Source organism: Scyliorhinus canicula, chromosome 17, assembly GCF_902713615.1.
Source record: "Scyliorhinus canicula chromosome 17, sScyCan1.1, whole genome shotgun sequence".
In the NCBI taxonomy this organism is placed as follows: Eukaryota; Metazoa; Chordata; class Chondrichthyes; order Carcharhiniformes; family Scyliorhinidae; genus Scyliorhinus; species Scyliorhinus canicula.
In genome coordinates this window covers 97,923,300-97,948,490 of record NC_052162.1, presented here as the reverse complement: position 1 = coordinate 97,948,490, position 25,191 = coordinate 97,923,300, and the positions used below count along the sequence as shown (strand labels likewise).

General features: G+C 50.5%; 1 protein-coding gene across 6 annotated transcripts in view; it reads left to right on the top strand.

Moving 5' to 3' along the window:
- Positions 1–62: 62 nt before the first annotated feature.
- LOC119952363 (sodium- and chloride-dependent neutral and basic amino acid transporter B(0+)-like) overlaps positions 63–25,191 on the top strand; it is a 109,605-nt gene continuing 84,476 nt past the window's right edge. For 5 of the 6 annotated variants that reach the window (XM_038776062.1, XM_038776061.1, XM_038776063.1 and 2 more), the window contains exons 1-2: positions 9,095–9,174; positions 10,107–10,260. In XM_038776062.1, the coding sequence (XP_038631990.1) occupies positions 9,115–9,174; positions 10,107–10,260 (214 nt within the window). In that variant the 5' untranslated portion in view covers positions 9,095–9,114. Of the gene's footprint in view, positions 170–9,094; positions 9,175–10,106; positions 10,261–25,191 lie in introns of those variants that run through there. The other variant, XM_038776064.1, reaches the window with a different exon arrangement.

The window sequence follows — 25,191 nt, the reverse complement described above, 5'->3', positions numbered from 1 at the left end:
GACAAGGCAGGAAGTGGAAAGCGCGCTCGCAGGAGGTGCAGTTACAGACAGGCACTCGATTTCTACCTAGGGCTGACCTTTAGACACTGTTACTGAAGGTTCCGCAGAGACTGAAAATTGTAAATTCAGAGTTTGTCTGCTGTTGCTGAATCACTCAGACAACCATTTTGTGAGTTAGCTTTTTTAAAAAGATGATCTATTTCAGAGTGGCTGACTGAACGAGACGAATGGTCAATGTTGAATATTGCACCCAGTCTGGTTTTCGGCGATTATCTTTACATTTCTGCAATTACAACAGGCTGTTTCATTTTTAAGCAAATCTCATGGGCTGTAAATTCCGAGCTCCAGGGCTGTGTAACGGTGGTGGTAGGGACCCCAAAGATAAGCTGAAGACCCTCCCCCCAGGTTCCCATCAAAGGATTGCATGGCAATTGCCAGCAAGTGCAAATTTTCCAGTGGGAAATTGTGCTGCGCTGGAAGCCATCCGAAAATGCGATTTAAATCTCAAATTTCGGATGGTTACATCAATAGCTCACCAGAAAAAAAGTTAAAAGAATTAAAACGACTTCTAGCTTCAGGGCAACTGATGTGCAGACCCTACACTGACGCATCCAGGTGTGTTAGTCGGTATTAGGGGTATTACGGTACCGAGGTTGGAGGTACCCGATGCTGTAAGACTATTGGTGTTGGAGGTACCTGATACTGTAAGATCATTGGTGAAGCCTGCCTGCTGGTTCCGCCCAGTAAGGCGGAGTATAAGAGTCTGTATCTCCCTGGCTGCTGCATTCTGTACCTGCGCCGCTGGGGGAAACATCTAGTTCAATAAAGCCTTCAATTGTCCGACTATCTCGCTTCGAGAGTTATTGATTGTGCATCAATTTATTGGACTAGATCTGAAGAATGGAGCTCCGTATCAAGCCGGAGTGCCTGCAACTTAGCCCCCACGCGGCAAACTCAGCGGCGACCTTCAAGCACTGGCTGGCGTGCTTCAACGGCTACCTCAAGACGGCCACAACTACACCCACGGAGGATCAGAAACAAGTTCTCCACTCAAGGGTGAGCCCAGAAATCTACACGCTCATCGAGGATGCGGATGATTTCGAGGCCGCGATGGCCCTGTTGAAAGGACACAACATCCGCCCAGTAAATCAGCTTTATGCCCGACATCTGCTAGCGACCAGGCGACAAATCCCAGGGGAATCGCTAGACGAATTCTACTGCGCACTTCTGGTACGAGGTAGGAACTGTGACTGTCCACAAGTTTCAGCCAGTGACCACGCCAAACTTATAATCCTGGACGTATTCGTTGCAGGTATGCTGTCCTCCCAAATCCGTCAGCGGCTGCTGGAGAAAGAGACACTAGGCCTCAAGGAGGCACGGGCCCTCCCAAGCTCCCTAGATGTGGCCTCCCGCAATGCCCGAGCATACGTCTCCGACCGCGCAGCAGCCCCTTGGGCAGTGTGGAACCCACCCGCGGCCGACCCCGATGCATCCCCCAACCCCCCACAAGCTTGTGCCGCATGGCTGCCAGGCAATCCAGGAGGGCCCTGCTGTTATTTTTACGGGCAAGCCAAGCACCCCCGGCAAAGCTGCCCAGCCCGCTCCTCCATTTGCAAAGTCTGCGGAAAAAAGGGTCATTTCATGGCGGTATGCCAGGCCCGGGCCGTCGCTGCTGTATCCGGTGGCGAACCTGGACCGCCGCCACAATTCCCATCGCAGGCCACGTGCGGCCCGTGGGCACCGCCATCTTCGATTCCGCTAGTCACGTGCGGACCCCGGGTGCTGCCATTTTGTTCCCCAGGGACCACGTGCGATACATGGGCACCGCCATCTTGCCCACCCCCAGCCATGTGCGACCCGTGAGCGCTGCCATCTTGGCTAGAGTCTCAGGACCCCGATTTGGATGACCGCACACCGCCCGAGGAAACTCAGCTTCTGCCACGACTCGCCTTGGTGACACTGGACCAGTCTCAGCCCCGAACTCTTTCAACCGCCACGACGACTGTGCCCATCAACGGACACAAGACATCCTGCCTGATTGACTCCGGGAGCACAGAGAGCTTCATACACCCCAACATGGTAAGGCACTGCTCCCTCCCCATACACCCAGTTAATCAAAGAATCTCCCTGGCTTCCGGGTCTCACTCTGCAGAGATCAAGGAGTACTGCATAGCTACCCTCACAATCCAGGGAAGAAAATTTAAGAATTTCCGACACTATGTCCTCCCTCACCTCTGCGCTGCCACACTCCTGGGATTGGACTTCCAATGCAACCTCCAGAGCTTAACCTTTAAATTTGGCGGCCCTATACCCCCCTCACTGTCTGCAGCTTCGCGACCCTCAAGGTCGACCCGCCTTCCCTTTTTGCAAATCTCACCCCTGATTGTAAACCCGTCGCCACCAGGAGCAGACGGTACAGTGTCCAGGACCGGACAGGTCATTAGGTCGGAAGTCCAGTGGTTACTGAAGGAAGGCATTATCGAGGCTCGCAACAGCCCCTGGAGAGCTCAAGTAGTGGTTGTAAAGACCGGGGAGAAGCACAGGGTGGTCATCAATTATAGCCAGACCATCAACAGGTATAAGCAGCTCAACGCGTATCCTCTCCTCCGCATATCTGATTTGGTCAATCAGATTGCACACTACAAGGTCTTTTCCACGGTGGACCTCAAATCCGCCTACCATCAGCTCCCCATTCACCCGGACGACCGCAAGTACACTGCATTCGAAGCAGATGGGCAGCTCTACCACTTCCTAAGGGTTCACTTCGGTGTCACAAATGGAGTCTCGGTCTTCCAATGGGAGATGGACCGAATGATTGACCGGTATGGTTTGCGAGCTACGTTTCCTTACCTCGACAACGTCACCATCTGCGGCCACGACCAGCAGGACCATGACACCAACCTCCACAAATTTCTCCATACCGCCAATCTCCTTAACCTGACCAACAATAAGGAGAAGTGCGTATTTAGCACTGACCGTCTAACCATCCTCGGCTACGTAGTGCAAGATGAAGTTATAGGCCCTGACCCCGAACGCATGCAACCGCTCCCACACTGCTCCAAGGCCTTGAAACATTGCCTGGGGTTTTTTTCATATTATGCCCAGTGGGTCCTCAATTATGTGGACAAGGCCCGCTCACTAATCTAAGCCACAGTTTGCCCCCTGTCGGCCAAGGCTTGCCAGGCCTTCAGTCGCATAAAAGCAGACATCGCAAAGGCCACGATGCACGCAATCGATTAATCCCTTCCCTTCCAAGTCGACAGCGACACGTCCAACGTAACTCTGGCGGCCACCCTTAACCAAGTGGGCAGGCCTGTGGCCTTCTTCTCACGCAACCTCCATGCTTCAGAAATCCGTCATTCCTCCGTTGAAAAGGAGGCCCAGGCCATAGTAGAAGCTGTGCGGCATTGGAGGCATTACCTGGCCAGCAGGAGATTCATGCTCCTCACTGACCAACGGTCGGTAGCTTTCATGTTCGATAATGCACACCGTGGCACGATAAAGAACGATGAGATCTTACGGTGGCGGATCGAGCTCTCCACCTACAACTATGAGATCTTGTATCGTCCCGGGAAGCTAAACAAGCTTCCTGATGCCCTATCTTGCGGCACATGTGCCAACGCACATGTGGACCAACTCCGCACCCTCCACGAGGACCTCTGCCACTCGGGGGTCACTCGATTCTTCCATTTTATCAAGGCCCACAACCTGCCCTACTCCATTGAGGAGGTCAGGACTGTCACCAGGAACTGCCAAATCTGCACTGAGTGCAAGCCGCACTTCTACCGGCCAGAGAAAGTGCACCTGGTGAAGGCTTCCCGCCCCTTTGAAGGCCTCAGTATGGACTTCAAAGGGCCCCTCCCCTCCTGTGACCGCAACACGTACTTCCTGAATGTTATTGACGAGTACTCCCAGTTCCCAGTCGCCATCCCCTGTCTCGACATGACTGCGGCCACGGTCATTAAAGCCCTCCACAGTATCTTTACCCTGTTTGGTTTCCCCGCCTACATACACAGCGACAGGGGGTCCTCCTACATGAGCGACGGACTGCTTCAATTCCTGATCAGCAAGGGCTTTGCCTCGAGCAGGACGACCAGTTATAACCCCCGGGGAAACGGGCAGGAAGAGAGAGAGAATGTCTGGAAGACCGTTCTACTGGCCCTACGGTCCAGGAATCTCCCAGTCTTCCTCTGGCAGGAGGTCCTCCCCGATGGACTCCACTCCATTCGATCACTACTGTGTACCACGACCAACGAAACACCTCATGAACGTCTCTTTGTCTTCCCTAGGAAGTCCTCCTCCGGGACCTCGCTCCCAAACTGGCTGGCAGCTCCTGGACCCATTCTGCTCCGCAAACACGTGCGGGTGCACAAATTGGACCTGTTGGTCGAGAGGGTACAACTTCACGCTAACCCTCAGTACACCTATGTGGCGTACTCCGACGGCCGGCAGTATATGGTCTCCCTGCGAGACCTGGCGTCCGCTGGATCTCCACCCACACCCCCTCACCAACTCCACCCTACCCCCCACCGGCGCACCCCACAGCTGCCCCCTTCCCAGGTGGATCGGTCCGTCCACTGGCCTGACCCAACCATCTTTCCCTGAGACCCAGCCTGACCCATCCCCTAAACCCAATCCACCCCCAAGTCCCAACGTGACTCCCTCCACTCTATCTCAAAAACCCAAACTAACCCGTCCAGTATGACACTGAAGCCTGCTAAGGCTTCCCATCCCCCCTCCCGAGTGTTTTAAGTATTTATTAACAGAGGTACAAAGACATTTTTTTTTTTTTTTAAAATTTAGATCACCCAATTATTTTTTCCAATTAAGGGGCAATTTAGCATGGCCAATCCACCTACTCTGCACATTTTTGGGTTGTGGGGGCGAAACCCACGCAGACACGGGGAGAATGTGCAAACTCCACACGGACAGTGACCCAGAGCCGGGATCGAACCTGGGACCTCAGCGCCGTGAGGCGGTTGTGCTAACCACTAGGCCACCGTGCTGCCCTACAAAGACATTTATTAACAGAAACAAACACCCCCAATGCCAAATACAAGAGCTCTAAATTCGTGTACTGATGCTGCACAACTCGAAACAACAACTTATTAATAACAGCCTCCACGGTCTAGATCTGGCAGCATCACTCTTATTTTTGGAGGGGACTTGTACTTTGTACATTTAGGATCTCTCTTTTTAGTGTTACCCACTGATTTATCCTCTAGCAGTGCTGGTCAGTCCCCCTCAGGACAGCCATGGATAGGGGTAGTTCCAGGAGAGTCTAAAGTGACTCGATGATAACTTGCTCTGTATCTGAGGGGGGGGGGGATGACCACAGGGGACTCCTGCAGTACCTCCCTGAGTGCCTTACTCTTCCAAATGGTCACACATTCCCTTTCTGCGTGCAAAATCCTCACCTGCGGTGTGGCCACCTCGCTAAACATGACATGCATGACTTCCTGAGCACACGCATGCTCAACACTGAGTCCACCCGCAGCTCCAAAGTCGGTTAGCTAGAAGCTGCATTTGGACACACCTTCTGCACTCATGGTCAGCTGGGATGCTGGAAGCATCCCTCGTTTCCCACATTGTGTAGGAGGAATATATATCCTCCAGCTCCTCAAAGACTGTGTTAGGGAACTAGAGCTGGATGAACTGAGGATCATTCGGGAGGCAGAGTCGGTTAAAGAAAGAAGCCGCAGGGATGTAGTTACTCCTAAGAATGAAGGTAGCTGGGTGATGTTTAAAAGGAGGGGGAAGAAGCAGTCAGTGCACGGATCCCCTGCGGTTGTTCCCCTCAATAATAGGTAGACCGTTTTGGATACTGTTGGGGGGGGGTTGAGCTACCAGAGGTAAGCCACGGTGACCAGGTCTCTGTCACTGAGTCTGTCCCTGTGGCTCAGAAGGGAAGGGGAGAGAGCAGGAGATCGTTAGTTATTGGGGACTCTATAGTTAGAGGTACAGATAGGTCATTCTGTGGCAACGATAGAGGCTCACTGTTGGTGTTGCCTCCCGGGTGCCAAGGTCCGTGACATCTCTGATCGTGTTTTCAGGATCCTTAAGGGGGAGGGGGCGCAGCCACAAGTCGAGGCACACATCGGTACTAACGACATAGGTAGGAAAAGGGATAGGGATGTAAAACAAGAATTCAGGAACTCGGGTGGAAGCTGAGAGCCAGGACAGACCGTGTTGTCATCTCTGGTTTGCTGCCGGTGCCACGTGCTAGCGAGGTGAGGAACAGGGAGAGACTGCAGTTAAACACGTGGCTATAGGGATGGTGTCGGAGGGAGGGTTTCAATTACTTGGATAATTGGAGCACATTCTGGGGAAGGTGGAACCTGTACAAACAGGACGTGTTACACCGGAACCAGAGGGGCACCAATATCCTGAGAGGGAAATTTGCTACAGATCTTCTGGGGGGGGGGGGGGGGGGTTTAAACTAATTTGGCAGGGCGATGGGAAACTGATTTGTAGTCCAGGAGATGGAATTGCTGGAGTTAGAACATAGAACATAGAACAGTACAGCACAGAACAGGCCCTTCGGCCCTCGATGTTGTGCCGAGCAATGATCACCCTACTCAAACCCACGTATCCACCCTATACCCGTAACCCAAGAACCCCCCTTAACCTTACTTTTTTAGGACACTATGGGCAATTTAGCATGGCCAATCCACCTAACCCGCACATCTTTGGACTGTGGGAGGAAACCGGAGCACCCGGAGGAAACCCACGCACACACGGGGAGGACGTACAGACTCCGCACAGACAGTGACCCAGCCGGGAATCGAACATGGGACCCTGGAGCTGTGAAGTATTTATGCTAACCACCATGCTACCGTGCTGCCCTTCAGGAAGTTCAGGAGTTCAGGAAGTTGAGGGTAGTGCAGTATTGAGGAAGGTACCAAGGTCACAAGAGTGGACCTGCAGGCATGAAGGTGGTTTGAAGTGTGTCTACTTCAATGCGAGAAGCAACAGGAATAAGATTGGTGAGCTTGAAGCATGGATTGGTGCTTGGGACTATGATGTTGTGGCCATTTCAGAGACGTGGATAGAACAGGGGCAGGAATGGTTGTTGGAAGTTCTGGGGTTTAGATGTTTAAGTAAGATTAGGGAAGGTGGTAAAAGAGGTGGAGGAGTAGCATTGTTAATCAAGGATAGTATAATGTCTGCAGAAAGTCAGTTTGAGGAGGATCTGTCCACTGAGGTAGTGTGGGCTGAAGTTAGAAATAGGAAAGGAGCGGTCGCTTTGTTAGGAGTTTTCTATAGGCGCCCAAACAGTAACAGAGATGTGGAGGAAAAGATTGCAATGCAGATTTTGGATAGGTACGGTCGTCACAGGGTAGTTGTCATGGGTGACTTTAACTTTCCAAACATTGATTGGAACCACTATAATTCAAATAGTTCGGATGGGGCTGTTTTTATCCAGTGTGTGCAGGAGGGTTTCCTCACACAATATGTGGATAGACTGACAAGAGGTGGGGCCACATTGGATTTGGTACTGGGTAATGAACCGGGCCATTACCCAGATTTGGTTGTGGGAGAGCACTTTGGAGATAGTGACCACAATTCGGTGACTCTCACTATAGCAATGGAGAGGGATAGGTACATATGGCAGGGCAAGGTTTATAACGGGGGGAAGGATAATTATGGTGTAATTAGGCAAGAATTGGGGAAAATAAGATAAAAACAAGAACTGTCAGGGATAGGCACAATTGAGATGTGGAGCTTGTTCAACGAGCAAATACATGTCCTTGAGATGTATGTCCCTGTCAGGCAGGGAGGAAATGGTCGAGTGAGGGAACCATGGTTTACAAAAGAGGTTAAATGTCTTGTCAAGAGGAAAAAGGGGGCTTATTTAAGGATGAGAAAACAAGATTCAGTTAGGGCACTTGAGAGATACAAGATAGCTAGGAAGGAACTCAAGAAAGGGCTTAGGAGAGCCAGGAGGGGGCATGAGAAGTCCTTGGTGGGAAGGATCAAGGAAAACCCCAAGGCTTTTTACACTGATGTGAGGAATAAAAGAATGACCAAGGTAAAGTTAGGGCTGGTCAAGGACAGTAGTGGGAATGTGTGCATGGAGTCTGAAGATATAGGAGAGGCCCTAAATGAATACTTTTCTTCAGTGTTCACAAAGGAGAGGGGCCATGTTGTGGAGGAGGATAGTGCGATACAGGCTGGTAGGCTGGAGGAGGTAGATATTCAGAAGGAAGATGTTTTAGAAATTTTGAGGAGCCTGAGGATAGATAAATCCACTGGGCCTGATGGGATATATCCCAGGATTCTTTGGGAGGCAAGGGATGAGATTGCAGAGTCTTTGGCTTTGATCTTTATGTCCTCACTGTCTACAGGAATAGTGCGAGAAGACTGGAGAGAGGCGAATGTTGTTCCCTTGTTCAAGAAAGGGAATAGGTATAATCCTGGGAATTATAGGCCGGTTAGTCTCACTACGGTCATAGGTAAATTATTGGAAAGGGCCTTGAGGGATAGGATTTATGATAATTTGGAAAGATACAGCTTTATCCAGGATAGTCAGCACAGATTTGCGAGGGGTAAGTCTTGCCTCACAAGTTTGATTGTATTCTTTGAGGAGGTAACTAAGTACATAGATGACGTTAAAGCAGTTGATGTCGTATACATGGATTTTAGTAAGGCGTTTGATAAGGTGCCCCATGGTCGGCTCATGCAGAAAGTAAGGAGGTATGGCATAGAGGGAAATTTGGCCGAGTGGATCAGTAACTGGCTATCACATAGAAGACAGAGGGTGGTGGTAGATGGTAAATTTTCATCCTGAAGCCCAGTCACCAGCAGTGTAGTACAGGGAGCTGGGGCCCTTATTTACATTAACTAGGAACCTTGTTTGTTCCCAAACACTTCTATTATAATTGTGCAGTACCAATCTGTACTCCTTTTTATTTTTTCCTGTCTTATCTCATGCTCTTTTAGACTCCTGGCTCCTCTCGCTCTTTTCCTTAGGTAAATAGGCAAACTTCTGAAATTGGGTGGGTCATTGCCTGGTTTGGAAATTATTAATCAGATACCAATGTCACGGAGTTGTACAAAGTTCATCGATGTCCCAAATTTCAACCCTCGAACCAGTGATAGAATTGTCCAACAATGGGTCGGAGAGAATGTGTTCTATCTGTGTTCTCACAGAATGACCATCCAGAGGACACAGTGAGTATCAATTCATGGCAGTAAATTCACGAAAAACTCTGGGAAGTGCAGATGATTTGAGGATTTTGGTTGTTGTGATATTGAGAGTCTCTCTGTGAAGTTTTGGGTATTTCCAAACCCCTAACCAATTGCTGTTAAATACAGTGGGCGCAATTCTCCGCTCCCCACGCCGGGTGGGAGAATCGCGGGAGGGCCGGGCGAATCACGACACACTGCCCTGGCACCCCCCGCGATTCTCCCACCCCCCCAGAATCTCACGGCGACCGGCGGTTCTCCGGCCCGGATGGGCCGAATGGCCTGACGAACCCGATCGTTTCACGCCGGCGTCAACCACACCTGGTCGCTGCTGGCGTGAACATTGCACGACCGGTAAGTGTGGGGCCTGTGGGGGCGGAGGGAGGATCGAGCACCACGGGCATGCTCATGAGTGTCTGGCCCGCGATCGGTGCCCACCGATCGTCAGGCCGGCGTCTCTAAAGGGCGCACTCTTTTCCCTCCGCCGCCCCGCAAGATCAAGCCGCCATGTCTTGCGGGGCAGCGGAGGGGAAGGTGGCAACCACGCATGCATGGGTTGGCGCCGGCCAACCTGCGCATGCGCGGCTGACGTCACTTAGGCGCCGTCGGCCGCGTCATTCCCGGCGCGCTGCTTTGATGGAGGCGTCAAGGCCGGGCGCTCGGGATTCACGTGCTGCCGCTCCCAGCCCCCCCCCGGGGGGGGGGGGGGGGGGGGGGGCGGAATAGGGGGCGAGGAGCAGCCTCCGATGCCGGAGTGAAACACTCCTGGTTTCACTCCGGCGTCGGCTGTTTCTTTCTATTTCGGAGAATCCGCCCAATGTTTTTGCTGTTGATGAAAACTGTACTTTTTGTTTGAGCTCCAGTTTGAGAAAGTTAATTCCTGAGTCAGCCATTTCCTCTCTTTCCTCCTCCCCCAGTCTGTCAAAAATGGGCACGTGGTTGAAGGTGACGAGAATGTGGAGCGAGGTAACTGGTCCTCGAAGACTGACTACTTGCTCTCGGTGGTCGGCTGTGCTGTGGGTCTGGGCAACGTCTGGAGATTCCCTTACCTGGCTTACAAAAATGGAGGAGGTAATGTAGTGAAATGCAAAATACAGTCGAGAGAGAAAGGCAGAAATAAATTCATGGATTTCGAACAAAAATTCAATACAAATAATAAAGTTGAAAGTTACTGGAATAGGGAACACTAACATGAATCTCACAGTTTTAATCTGTTATATACAAAGAACAATACAGCACAGGAACAGGTCCTTCAGCCCTCCAAGCCAGTACTGGTCATGATACCACCCTTGGCCAAAACACTCAGCACTTCCTAGTGCCATATCCCTCTATAACCATCCTATCCATGTATTTGTCGAGCTGCCTTTTGAAAGCCGTTCATGTATCTGCTTCCACAACCTCCCCTGGCAACGGGTTCCAGGCACTCACCACCCTCTGCATGAAAAACCTGCCTTGCACATCTCCTCAAAACTTAACTCATTGCCCCCTGGTAACTGACCCCTCCTTGAGGGGTCAGTTGCAGCTGTATAGAACCTTTGTACGGCCACACTTGGAGTATAGCGTTCAATTCTGGTTGCCACACTATCAGAAGGATGCAGAGACTTCAGAGAATGTGCAGAAGAGATTTACCAGGATGTTGCCTGGTATGGAGGGCATTAGCTATGAGGAGCGGTTGAATAAACTGGATTTGTTCTCACTGGAACGACGGAGGTTGAGGGGCGACCTGATTGAGGGCTACAAAATTATGAGGGGCATAGATAGAGTGGATAGTCAGAGGCTTTTTCCTAGGGTAGAAGGGTCAATTATTAGGGGGCATAGGTTTAAGGTGCGAGGGGCAAGGTAGAGGAGATGTGCGAGGCAAGTTTTTTACACAGAGGGTAGTGGGTGCCTGGAACTCACTGCACGATCAAATGGTGGAAGCAGGGACGATAGTGACGTTTAAGGGACATCTTGACAAATACATGAATAGGTTAGGTGGATTAGCCATGCTAAGTTGCCCGTAGTGTCCTAATAAAAGTAAGGTTAAGGGGGGGGTTGTTGGGTTACGGGTATAGGGTGGATATGTGGGTTTGAGTAGGGTGATCATGGCTCGGCACAACATTGAGGGCCGAAGGGCCTGTTCTATGTTCTAGGATGGGAATAGAGGGATACGGACCCCGGAAGTGCAGAAGATTTCAGTTCAGACGGGCAGCATTGTTTGCACAGGCTTGGAGGGCCGAAGGGCCTGTTCCTGTGCTGTACTTTTCTTTGTTCTTTGTAAAGAATGCCTGCCCACCCATTCTATCCATTCCTCTCATAATCTTATCGACCTCTATCAGGTCACCCTTCAACCTCCGACGTTCTAAAGAAAACAGTCCGAGTCTATTCAGCCTCTCCGCGGAGTTAACGCCCTCCAGACCAGGGAGCATCCTGATAAACCTCCTCTGCACCCTCTCCAAAGCCTCCACATCCTTCTGATAGTGTGTCGACCAGAATTGTGTGCAATATTCCAAGTGCGGCCTTACCAAGGTTCTATACAACTGCAGCATGGCTTGCCAGTTTTTATACTCAATGCCCCATCCAAGAAGGCAAGCAGTCCATATGTTTTCTTGACTACCTTGTCCACTTGTTTCCACTTTCAATGATCTGTGGACCTGTACGTCCAGATTTCTCTGAATTTCTATATTCCTCAGAGTTTTGCCATTTACTGTATATTACCCCTCTATGTTAGACCTTCCATGGACGGCATGGTAGCACAGTGGTCAGACTGTTTCTCTTGTGAGTCTTCTCATCCAATCTATGTCCATGTCTGAGCAATGAATTTGTTGAAGGATGTCAGGTTGGAAAGATCCTAGTGTGATGATATATCTTTAAAAATTACTCACTGGGAAATGAATTCTCAATTAAGCCAAAATGGTCTCAGGTGCCGATGGACGTGCTGAGTTGATTCAGGCCATCCTTCAATGAAGGTTTTCCCACAGTTTGTATAAATGCAAAATGTGCACTAAATCAATGGACGGATTTGCATTCTACTGGAAACGTAACTTTGCAGCTCCCTTGACCATTGCCAATTTTGTCAAAACATTCTGGATATCCCGATTTTAGGTATGAACTAAGGTGATTGGACTGGTTCCTGAGTTTTATCTGCAGTGTGGGGTTTGACTGATTCAATGGCTTTCACCAGTTAGAGGTCACAGAATGCCAAGGAATGATTGTACTTGTGCGGCAGGATCCTGCACGTGGAGTTAATGAACCATTTTACACTGAAAGTTGAGCAGCCGTAGTCTTCACCATGACCTGTGTGTGGATACAAGTAATTTATTGTTGGCAGAGGTTGTACGTTGGTAAATAACCCTGTGTCAATCTTAGTCAAGAATTAATAATTTCCAAAATGAACTACATTGAATGTTGGCAGGCTAATGGATGGTGAAAAAGTATTTTTTTTCCCACAAGATTGATGGTGTGAAACATGCGGTCACTGTTCTTCATCATCATGTTTTAGTTTATCAGTTAGCTCACATAGATATTTATGATGAGACATCAGATGATCACTCTTATTGTTTGAAGGTATGGTCTGGTTGGATCAATGCTCTTTGTAGCTGCATCAGTCTTTCTCTAGTTCACTGCCACTTCCAGTGGCTGTTTCTGCCACATGCTTTTCATAGCTGGGCATTTCCATGGTGCAGGCAGAAGGCCACACCTACCTCATATCTTGCTTGGTTTGGATGTTTTCATAAGTGGGTTAACCAAGAATAATACAGCACAGGAACAGGCCCTTCGGCCCTCCAAGCCTGTAGCGGTCATGATACCAACCTTAGCCAAAACCCTCAGCACTTCCTTGTGCCATATCCCTCTAGAACCCATCCAATCCATATATTTGGCGAGATGCCTTTTGAACGCCATTAATGTATCTGCTTCCACAACCTCCCCTGGCAACACATTCCAGGCACTCAATCACCCTCTGCGTAAAAAAACTGCCTCGCACATCTCCTCTAAACTTTGCTCCATGGATCTTAAATCTTTGCCCCTGGTGACTGACCCCTCCACCTTGGTAAAGAGTGCCTGCCCATCCACTCTATGCATGCCCCTCATAATCTTGTAGACCTCTATTAGGTCACCCCTCAAGCTCTGTCTTTCGAATGAAAACAGTCCGAGTCTATTCAACCTCTCCGCATAGCTAACATCCTCCAGACCAGGCGAAATCCTGGTAAACCCTCTGCACCCTCTCCAAAGCCTCCACATCATTCTAGTAGTGTGGCGACCAGAATTGTGCGCAATATTCCAAGTGCAGCTTTACCAAGGTCTAAACAACTGTGGCATGGCTTGCCAGTTTTTGTACTCGATGCCCTGTCCAACATTCCATAGGCTTTCTTGACTACCTTGTCCACTTGTGTTGCCACTTTCTATATTCCAAAGAGTTTTGCCATTTACAGTATATTTCCCCTCCATGTTAGAACTACCAAAATGCATTACCTCACATTTGCCTGGATTAAACTCCATTTGCCATTTCTCTGCCCAAGTCTCCAACTGTATCCTCGGACAATCCTCAACACCATCTGCCACTTCACCAACCTTGGTGTCATTTGCGAACTTACTAATCAGACCAGCTCTATTTTCCTCCAAATAGTTTATGTATACTACAAACACCAGATGCCCCAGTACAGATCCCTGTGGAGTACCACTAGCCACAGAATTCCATTCAGAAAACCACCCTTCTACTGCTACCCTCTGCCTTCTATAACCAAGCCAGTTCTGTATCCATCTTGCCACCTCACCTCTGATCCTGTGTGACTTCACCTTTTGTACCAGTCTGCCATGAGGCAACTTGTCAAAGGCTTTACTGAAGTCCATGTAAACAACATCACCATCCTCCCCTCATCAATCATCTTTGTCACCTCCTCAAAAAACCCGATCAAGTTAGTGAGGCACGACCTCCCTTCGCAAAACCATGCTGTCTTACAGCTAATGAGTCCATTTGTTTCCAAATGGGTAAAATCCTGTTCCTGAGAATCCTCTCCAATAATTTGCCTACTCCCGATGTGAAGCTCACTGGCCTATAGTTTCCTGGATTATCCCTTCCACCTTTCTTAAACGGCGGTGCCACATTAGCTATTCTCCAGTCCTCTGGGATCTCACCTGTAGCCAATGAGGATACAAAGATGCCAGTTAAGGCTCCAGAAATTTCCTCCCGTGCTTCCCTCAGTATTCCCGGGTAAATCCCATCCGGCCCAGGAGACTTATTTACCTTAATTACTTTTAAAAGACCCAATACCTCCTCCTTTTCGATGTCAGACTATCAACACCATACCCAAGAATCATCTTCCACAAAGCCCTTTCCTTTGGTAAACACTGATGTATTAATTTACTACCTCGCACATTTCCTCTGGCTTAACACATCGATAACCCCCCACCCCGTCCGTAAGTGGTCCATTGCTTTCCCTGCTGACCCTCTTGCTTTTTACTTTTGAATAAAAAGCTTTGGGATTCACCTTAATCCTACTTGCTAAGGACTTCTCATGAACCCTCCTAGCTTTCCTACCTTCCCGCTTAAGTACCTTCCTACTTTCTTTATATTCCTCAAGGGTTTTGACTGTCCTCACCCTTCTAGACCATACAAAAGCTTCCTTTTTCTTTTTGACCAGGTTCACAATATCCATCGTTATCCAAGGCTCCCTAAACTTCCCACACTTATCCTTTGTTCTCTCAGGAACGTGACTTTCCTGAATCCTAATCAACTGTCGCTTTAAAGACTCCCACAAGTCCGTTGTTGATCTGCCCTCCAACAGCCACACTCAATTCAAATTCTTCAATTCCTGTCTAATGTTATCGTAATTTGCCTTTCTCCAATTTATCTCCTTAACGCGAGGGTTACCCTCATTCCTATCCAAAAGTAACCTCAAATTTACGGAATTGTGGTCACTACTCCCAAAATGTTCCCCTATTGAAACCTCAACCAACCTGTCCAGGTTCATTCCCCAATACCAGTTCCAGTACTGTCCCTTACCTAGTTGGACTATCCACATATTGCATCAAGAAGCCTTCCTGGATACACATTACAAACACAGCCCCATCCAAGCCTCGAGCACTAAGTGACTGCCAGTCAATGTAGGGGAAATTAAAATCCCCTACCACAACAAGCTTGTTACTTTGGCATCTATCCACAATCGCTCTACCTATCTGCTCCTCTATCTCTCGCTGGCAGTTTGGGGGGGTGGGGGCTGTAATGAATGCCAAACATTGTGATTGCAATGTTCCTTCCTGTTCCTGAGCTCTACCCAGATTGTAATAATAATCTTTATTGTTCTCACAATTAGGCTCACATTAACACTGCAATGAAGTTACTATGAAAATCCCCTACTCACCACTGAGCCCTCTGAGTTGTCTTCCTGCAGTACGGCTATAATATTCTCCTTAACCAGTAATGCTACTCCCCCACCCTCTTTATATCCCCATCTATCTCTCCTGAAGCATCGATATCCTCCAATGTTCAGCTGCCAATCCTTCCTTGAACCAAGTTTCTCTGATAGCCACAACATGGTAATTCCAGCATGATACGGCTACCAAACTCATCTTCCCCTCACTCCCCCTGTCAGTATACCCCGCAGGGATTTTCCCTCCGGGATATCTTGATCCACTCCTCCATCACCCACAAAAGCGTACCCTCTTCCCACAACGCAGGGAGGACGGCATCCGCGCATGCGCGGGTTGGCGCCGACCAACCTGCACATCGCGGGTGACGTCATTTCACCGCGTAATTTATGCAGCGCCGCTTTTACGCGGCGCCAAGGCCCGGCACGCGTAAATGACACGTCGCCGCTCCTAGTCCCCCGGGGGCGGGAGAATAGGGGACGAGGAGCGGCCTTCGATGCCGGAATGAAAGACTCCGGTTTTCACTCCGGCGTCAGGACTTAGTCTCCCGATGGGAGAATCTCGCCCAGTGAGTTTTTAATGGATATGAGTGGACAGTCTATCCCAAAAATGTAGACAGGTAAAGGAAAGGAAGGGAAGTGTCAGAGATGGACCATATGAGGATGATAGGGGGGTGAAAATTGGAAGCAAAATTGATAAATTTTTCCAGGTCCAGACGGGAACATTTTTTTTAACAAACAATTTTATTGAGATATTTTAGGCATATAGAAAAGTGACATTTTACAGTACAAAAAAAAAGACGTCAAGACACAAATTAAACATAGTGCAAACCACGGCTCTGTTCACGCACGGACCTGCCTCAATATCCCCTGACTCTACGCTACTACCCTAGCCCACCCCCCTCCCAGCTGACGCTTACTCCTCCGCGAAGAAGTCAATAAATGGCTGCCACCTTCGGGCGAACCCTAGTAGCCAACCTCTCAAGGTGAACTTGACTTTCTCTAGGCCAAGAAAGCTCGCCATGTCCGATAGCCATACCTCAGCCCTTGGGGGCTTTGAGTCCCTCCATGCTTATAGTATTCATCGCCGGGCTACCAGGGAAGCAAAGGCCAGAACGTCGGCCTCTCTCTTCCCGGATCCTCCGAAACCCCAAAGATTGCCACCTCAGGGCTCATTACCATCCCAGTTTTCAATACCCGGGACATGACATCTGCGAATACCCCCTGGGCGCGATTCTCCCAAAACGGGAGAAATCGTAAAGCTGGCGTAAAACCCGGGCGGGTTTTACGGCAGCGCGCCCCTTCCCGACCGGGGACCGATTCTGGTCCCCGGTCGGGGCTAGCAGCCCGACGCCGTAGGCTCCGGCAAGACGGGCTTAACGAAAATCGTTAAGCCCGCTTGCCGGAGTTAGCGCCAGCTGACGCGTCATATGACGTCAGCCGCGCATGCGCAGTTTGGAAGACTCCAACTCGCGCATGCGCGGGTGACGTCATCGTGTTTTTGCGCGAAACCCGCGCATGCGCGGGCCGGGTTGCCCCTCAGCCGCCCCGCGAATGGATACTGCGGGGCGGCGGAAGGACAAGTAGTGCGCGGGCAGCGGGCCCGCTGCCCGCGATCGGTGCCCACCGATCGCGGGCCCATGGCCGTGGTACGCCGTGCCAATCGGTGCCATGGTTATTAATAGCGAGTTTGTGACGCCGTTTTTACGAACGGCAAGACCAGGTGTGTTTGCCGTTCGTAAAAACGGCGTAAAGGGCTGGGACTTCGGCCCATCTAACAGCTGAGAATCGCTGCCGGCCGTAAAAAAACGGCGGCAGCGATTCGGGTCGGGACTTCGGCGGGGGGGGGGGAGAATAGCGGGAGGGTGGCAAAAATGTCGGGAAGGCCCTCCCGCTATTCTCCCACCCGTCGTGGGGGGCAGAGAATTTCTCCCCCTGAGTTTAGGGCATGACCAGAACATGTGTACATGGTTAGCCGGCCCTCCGGTGCATCTAGCACACTTGTCCTCCAGCCCGAAGAATTTGCTCATTGGGACAACTGTCATGTGGGCTGGGTGCACGACCTTAAACTAGATCAGGCTGAGCCTGGCGCATGTTGCGGTCGTGTTTACTCTGCTTAGGGCTTCTGCCCAGACACCGTCCTCCATCTTCCCCCCAAGCTCCTCTTCCCACTTAAGCTTCAGGTCCTCGATCTGCATATCCTCAGCTCCCATTAGCTCCTTGTAGACATCTGAGACACTACCCTCTCCCACCTCTCCCCTAGAAACTACCCTGTCCTGCCTCCCCTTCGGCGGGAGACATGGGAAGGACGGCACCAGTCTGCGTACAAAATCCCGCACCTGTAAGTATCTAAAGTTGTTCCCTCTCACCAGCCCAAACTTCTCCTCCAGTGCCCTCATGCTCAGAAAGCTCCCTTCCAGGAACAGATCCCCATCCTCACAATCCCCGCCCTCGTCCACAGTCGATATCCCCCCGTCCATGTTCCCTGGGGCAAATCAGTGGTTGCCGAAGATTGGGGTCCACATCGATGTTCTTACCTCTCCTACAGAAAGTTAAAAGACAGGACCTCTAATGTTGTAATCTCGGGATTACTCCCTGTGCCACATGCCAGTGAGGCTAGAAATAGGAAGATAGAGCAGCTAAACACATGGCTAAACAGCTGGTGTAGGAGGGAGGGTTTCCATTATCTGGACCACTGGGAGCTCTTCCGGGGCAGGTGTGACCTGTATAAGAAAGACGGGTTGCATCTAAACTGGAGAGGCATAAATATCCTGGCCGCGAGGTTTGCTAATGCCACACGGGAGGGTTTAAACTAGTATGGCAGGGGGGTGGGCACCAGAGCAATAGGTCAGAAGGTGAAAGCATTGAGGGAGAACTAGGGAATAGGGCCAGTATGGCTCTGAGGCAGAGCAGACAGGGAGAAGTTGCTGAACACAGTGGGTCTGGTGGCCTGAAGTGCATATGTTTTAATGCAAGAGGTATTATGGGTAAGGCAGATGAACTTAGAGCTTGGATTAGTACTTGGAACTATGATGTTGTTGCCATTACAGAGACCTGGTTGAGGGAAGGACAGGATTGGCAGCTAAACGTTCCAGGATTTAGATGTTTCTGGCGGGATAGAGGGGGATGTAAAAGGGGTGGCAGAGTTGCGCTACTGGTTAGGGAGAATATCACAGCTGTACTGCGGGGGACACCTCAGAGAGCAGCGAGGCTATATGGGTAGAGATCAGGAATAAGAAGGGTGCAGTCATAATGTTGGGGGTTTACCACAGGCCTCCCAACAGCCAGCGGGAGATAGAGGAACAGATAGGGAGACAGATTTTGGAAAAGAGTAAAAACAACAGGGTTGTTGTGATGGGAGACATCAACTTCCCCAATATTGACTGCGATTCACTTAGTGCTGGGGGCTTAGGCGGAGCAGAGTTTGTAAGGAGCATCCAGGAGGGCTTCTTAAAACAATATGTAGACAGTCCAACTGGGGAAGGGGCTGTACTGGACCTGGTATTGGGGAATGAGCCCAGCCAGGTGGTAGACGTTTCAGTAGAGGTGCATTTCGGGAACAGTGACCACAATTCAGTAAGTTTTAAAGTGCTGGTGGACAAGGATAAGAGTGGTCCAAGGGTGAATGTGCTAAATTGGGGGAAGGCAAATTATAACAATATTAGGCGGAAGAACCTAGATTGGGGGCGAATGTTTGAGGGTAAATCAACATCTGACATGTGGGAGGCTTTCAAGTGTCAGTTGAAAGGAATTCAGGACCGGCATGTTCCTGTGAGGAAGAGGGATAAATACGGCAGATTTCAAGAACCTTGGATAACGAGAGATATTGTAGGCCTCATCAAAAAGAAAAAGGAGGCATTTGTCAGGGCTAGAAGGCTGGGAACAGACAAAGCCTGTGTGGAATATAAGGAAAGTAGGAAGGAACTTAAGCAAGGAGTCAAGAGGGCGAGAATGGGTCATGAAAAGTCATTGGCAAATAGGGTTAAGGAAAATCCCAAGGCTTTTTACACGTACATAAAAAGCAAGAGGGTATGCAGGGAAAGGGTTGGCCCACTGAAGGATAGGCAAGGGAATCTATGTGTAGAGCCAGAGGAAATGGGTGAGGTACTAAATGAATACTTTGCATCAGTATTCACCAAAGAGAAGGAATTGGTGGATGTTGAGTCTGGAGAAGGGTGTGTAGATAGCCTGGGTCACATTGAGATCCAAAAAGACAAGGTGTTGGGCGTCTTGAAAAATATTAAGGTAGAAAAGTCCCCAGGGCCTGATGGGATCTACCCCAGAATACTGAAGGAGGCTAGAGAGGAAATTGCTGAGGCCTTGACAGAAATCTTTGGATCCTCACTGTCTTCAGGTCCCAGAGGACTGGAGAATAGCCAATGTTGTTCCTTTGTTTAAGAAGGGTAGCAAGGATAATCCAGGGAACTACAGGCCGGTGAACCTTACGTCAGTGGTAGGGAAATTACTGGAGAGAATTCTTTGAGACAGGATCTACTCCCATTTAGAAGCAAATAGACATATTAGTGAGAGGCATCATGGTTTTGTGAAGGGGAGGTCATGTCTCACTAACCTGATAGGGTTTTTTGAAGAGGCCACAAAGATGATTGATGCAGGTAGGGCAGTGGACGTTGTCTATATGGACTTCAGTAAGGGCTTTGACAAGGTCCCTCATGGTAGACTGGTACAAAAGGTGAAGTCACACGGGATCAGGGGTGAGCTGGCAAGGTGGATACAGAACTGGCTAGGCCATAGAAGGCAGAGAGTAGCAATGGAAGGGTGCTTTTCTGATTGGAGGGCTGTGACTAGTGGTGTTCCGCAGGGATCAGTGCTGGGACCTTTGCTGTTCGTAGTATATAAATGATTTGGAGGAAAATGTAACTGGTCTGATTAGTAAGTTTTCAGACGACACAAAGGTTGGTGGAATTGCGGATAGCGATGAGGATTGTCGATACAGCAGGATTTAGATCGTTTGGAGACTTGGGCGGAGAGATGGCAGATGGAGTTTAATCTGGACAAATGTGAGGTAATGCATCTTGGAAGGTCTAATGCAGGTAGGAAATATGCAGTGAATGGTAGAACCCTCAAGAGTATTGAAAGTCAGAGAGATCTAGGTGTACAGGTCCACAGGTCACTGAAAGGGGCATCACAGATGGAGAAGGTAGTCAAGAAGGCATGCCTGCGTTCATTGGCCGGGGCATTGAGTATAAGAAATGGCAAGTCATGTTGCAGCTATATAGAACCTTAGTTAGGCCACACTTGGAGTATAGTGTTCAATTCTGGTCGCCACACTACCAGATGGATGTGGAGACTTTCGAAAGGGTGCAGAAGAGATTTACCAGGATGTTTCCTGGTATGGTGGGCATTAGATATGAGGAGCGGTTGAATAAACTCGGTTTGTTCTCACTGGACTAACGGAGGTTGAGGGGTGACCTGATAGAGGTCTACAAAATTATGAGGGGCATAGACAGAGTGGATAGTCAGAGGCTTTTCCCCAGGGTAGAGGGGTCAATTACTAGGGGGCATAGGTTTACGGTGCGAAGGGCAAGGTTTAGAGTAGATGTACGAGGCAAGTTTTTTTACACAGAGGTTAGTGGGTGCCTGGATTCCGCTGTCGAAGGAGGTGGTGGAAGCAGGGACGATAGTGACATTTAAGGGGCATCTTGACAAATACATGAATAGGATGGGAATAGAGGGATACGGACCGAGGCAGTGTAGAAGATTGTAGTTTAGTTGGGCAGCATGGACGGCACGGGCTTGGAGGGCCAAAGGGCCTGTTCCCGTGCTGTACTTTTCTTTGTTCCTTGTTCTTTGTAAATGCCTCCTCCACTGGCCCCTGATCCGAAGAGCCGCCACCACTATCGGGCTGGTGGAGTACCGTGCCGGCGGAAGCGGCAGAGGCGCCGTGACCAGGGCTGCTCAGCTAGTGCCCCTGCACGAAGCAGCCTCCATCCGCTCCCAAACCGACCCCGCACCCACCTTCCATTTCCTTATCATCGCTCTGTTGGTCGCCCAGTAATAGTTGCTGATGTTCAGCAACGCCAGCCCCCTTTCCCCTCTGTTCCTTTCAAGAATCACCCTCTTCACCCGCGGGGACCTCCCTGCCCATACAAATCCCAGAATAATTTTATTCAGCCTCTTAAAGAAGGACCGCGGGATAAAGATGGGGAGACACTGAAAAAGAAACAAGAACCGCGGGAAAATCATGATCTTAACAGTCTGCACCCTCCCCGCCCATGACAGTGGGAGCACATCCCACCTCCGGACCTCTTCGCTCACTCGTTCCACCAGTCGGGACCGGTTGAGCTTATGCAACTTGCCCCAGTCCCGTGCCACCTGAATCCCCAAATAGCAGAAACTCTTCCCCCTCTAGACTGAACGGCAACCCCTTCAGCTTACTCTCCTGCCCCCTCGCCTGAATTAGAAACAACTCGCTCTTAGCCATGTGCAGTTTGTATCCGGAGAACCGGCCAAATTCCCTCAGGGTTGCCATAATACCGTCCATCCCCACCATTGTGTCCGATACATATAACAGCAGATCATCCGCGTATAACAAGACTTTATGTTGCACTCAGCCCCCCCCCCCCCCCCCCCCCAACACTCCCCTGCCCCCCGGACCAGCCCTTTCCTGCCCCGAGAAGCTCCCAGTGCAATTGCCAGCGGGTCTATGACCAGCGCAAACATCAGTGGGGAGACAGGGCAGCCCTGTCTTGTCTCACGGTGCAGTCTAAAGTAGTCCGATGTCGTCCTGTTCATCCTTACACTCGCCTCCGGGGCCTGATACAATAGCCGAACCCAGTCGATGAACCCCGCCCCGAACCCGAACCGTCCTAGTACCTCCCACAGATAATCCCACTCGACCCGGTCAAAAGCCTTTTCAGCATCCATGGCTACCACTATCTCTACCTCCCTACTCTCCGGGGGCACCATAATCATGTTGAGCGGTTTTCTTAGGTTGGCCACCAACTGCCTCCCCTTTACAAATCTTGGTCCTCCACAATTACATCCGGTACACAGTCCTCAATTCTGGTCACCAAAATCTTGGCCAGTAACTTGGCGTCAACGTTGATCAAAGTGATCGGCCTGTATGACCCACAAACCTCCGGCTCCTTATCCCATTTCAGAATGAGCGAGATGGTGGCCTGCGACATCGTCGGAGGTAAACTCCCTCTATCTCTTGCCTCGTTAAAGACCCTGACCAGCACCGGCCCCACATTCCCGGCAAATGTTTTGTAAAACTCCACTGGATACCCGTCTGGCTCTGGGGCTTTACCTGACTGCATGACCTTCAGGCCCCCCAATACCTCTTCGATCCTGACCAGGGCTCCCAGTCCGTCCACCAACCCCCTCTCCACTCTTGGGAAGGTCAGTGCGTCCAGGAATCGCCTCATCCCCCCCCCCCCCCCCCCCCCCCCCCCCGGGTCCCCCGGGTGGTTCCGAAGTGTAAAGCTTCCTATAAAAGTCCCTAAAGACCTTGTTTAGCCCTGCTGGGTCACCTACTAGATTACCTTCCCCATCCACTACCCTCCCTATTTCCCTAGCCGCTTCCCTCTTCCTCAGTTGCTGCGCAAGCATTCTACTGGCCTTCTCCCCATGCTCATAAATCGCGCCTTTTACCTTTCTAAGTTGCTCTACAGCCTTGCCTGTAGTCAGAACCCCAAATTCGGCCTGCAGCCTCTGTCGTTTCCTGAGTAACTCTGGCCTCGGGGATTCCGCGTAACTCCTGTCCATCCGTAGAATTTCCTTAATCAGTCGGTCCGTCTCTGCCCTATCTGTCCTGTCCCTGTATACCCAGATTGAAATCAGCTCCCCTCTCACCACTGCCGAGACTTCTCCAGTATCCTTCACCTGCAGGTAATTCTGCATGCATTTCCTCAGCCTCTTGCACACCGCCTCGTCCGCGAGTAGTCCAACTTCCAGACTCCATGGTGGGAGCTGAAAGCTGTCCTTACAAAATTGCAGGTCTACCCAGTGCAGAGCATGATCCGATATGGCAATTGCCGAATATTCTACCCCCGCCATTCCGGCCAGCATGTTCCTACTCACAAAAAAGTAGTCAATTCGGGAGTACACCTTGTGGACGTGGGAGTAGTACGCGAACTCCCTCGCCGTCGGCCGGCTAAATCTCCACGGATCTGGTCCCCCCATTTGCTCCATGAACCCTCTCAGTTCCTTTGCCATCGCTGGCAACCTGCCCGTTCTTGAACATGACCGGTCCAGGCTCAGGTCCAGGGTCCAGGGCTGTATTAAGGTCCCCACCCATGATCAGCTTGCGCGAGTCCAAATCGGGGATCTTGCCCGAGCATCCTCCTAATAAAATCCGCATTGTCCCACTTAGGGGCATACACACTGACCAGGACTACTCTCACCACTTCGAGCTTACCCCTCACCATAACGAACCTGCCACCCCATCCACGACTGTGCCCTCCGCCTCAAATTGTACCCTATTATTAATCAGGATCGCAACCCCCCTTGTCTCAGAATCAAGCCCCGAATGAAAGACCTGACTGACCCAGCCCTTCCTGAACCTAACCTGGCCTGCCATTTTCGGGTGCGTCTCCTGCAGCATGACTATGTCCACCTTCAGAATCCGCAGATGTGCAAACACACGCGCCCTCTTCACTGGCCCGTTTAACCCTCTAACATTCCAGGTGATAAGCCTGGTTGGGGGGCACTTTGCTCCCCCCCTTTGCCGATCAGCCATCCCCTTTCTTTGGCCAGCCCCCCAGCCATGTGTCGCGCTTCATCTGGCCCACCTCCTGACCGGCTCCACCCATGACCTCCTCACTGTTGCCATTACCAGTTTCCATCCCCGTCAGCAGAATTACTCCCAGCCCCCCCTCCCCCACCTCCCCCCCCCCCCCCCCCCCCCCCCCCCAGCAACACCATCCTATCAGCTAACCCCTGCTCTAATCTAACTATATGCACACCCTCCACCTCGGCTCCTGTTGACTAGCTGCACTCAGCTAGCCTGGGGTTCCCAGCCTCGGCGCCAGCACGTCTCCCACCCATTGTTCCCAGTCACCCTACCCCCGACCCACTGCCCCAGATCAGCCCTACTTAAGCAAACACTCTGTACAAGTCATAAACAACCCCCACAAAGCACAATTCAAGTTAAACAAGAAAAAAAAGAGATAAGAAATAACAGGCACTCTCAGTCCTTCCCATACAGACACAGAAAAAGATTGCACCAAGTTCCCCTGAAGCATCCATTTTAACCCAACCCTTGTAACTGTTTTCTTTATTATTTTCCCCCCCAGCCAAACTCCAACTAATCAAAGAGCCCAAACAGGAAACATTTAGGTAAACTATGCAAAAAGTACACAAAAAACCCCACATTCCTACCATCTTCCAACCCCCGAAAAAGGTCAAAAAAAGAAATGACAAAAACGGACCCAAACATGCAGGCGCTTTTCAAAACGGGAGAGACACCACATATACTTAAAAGCTCTAACATGAGTCCAAACGTCCTCAACTCAGGGCCAGCCCTTGCTTCTTAACGAAGTCCATTGCATCTTCGGGTTCCTCAAAATAGTGGTGCTGAGTCTCATACGTAACCCACAGTCGCGCCGGAAAAAGCAGCCCGAATTTCACCTTGTTTTTATACAGTATCTCCTTCACCTGCCTGTAGCCTCCCTCCTCCTGGCCACCTCAGTGC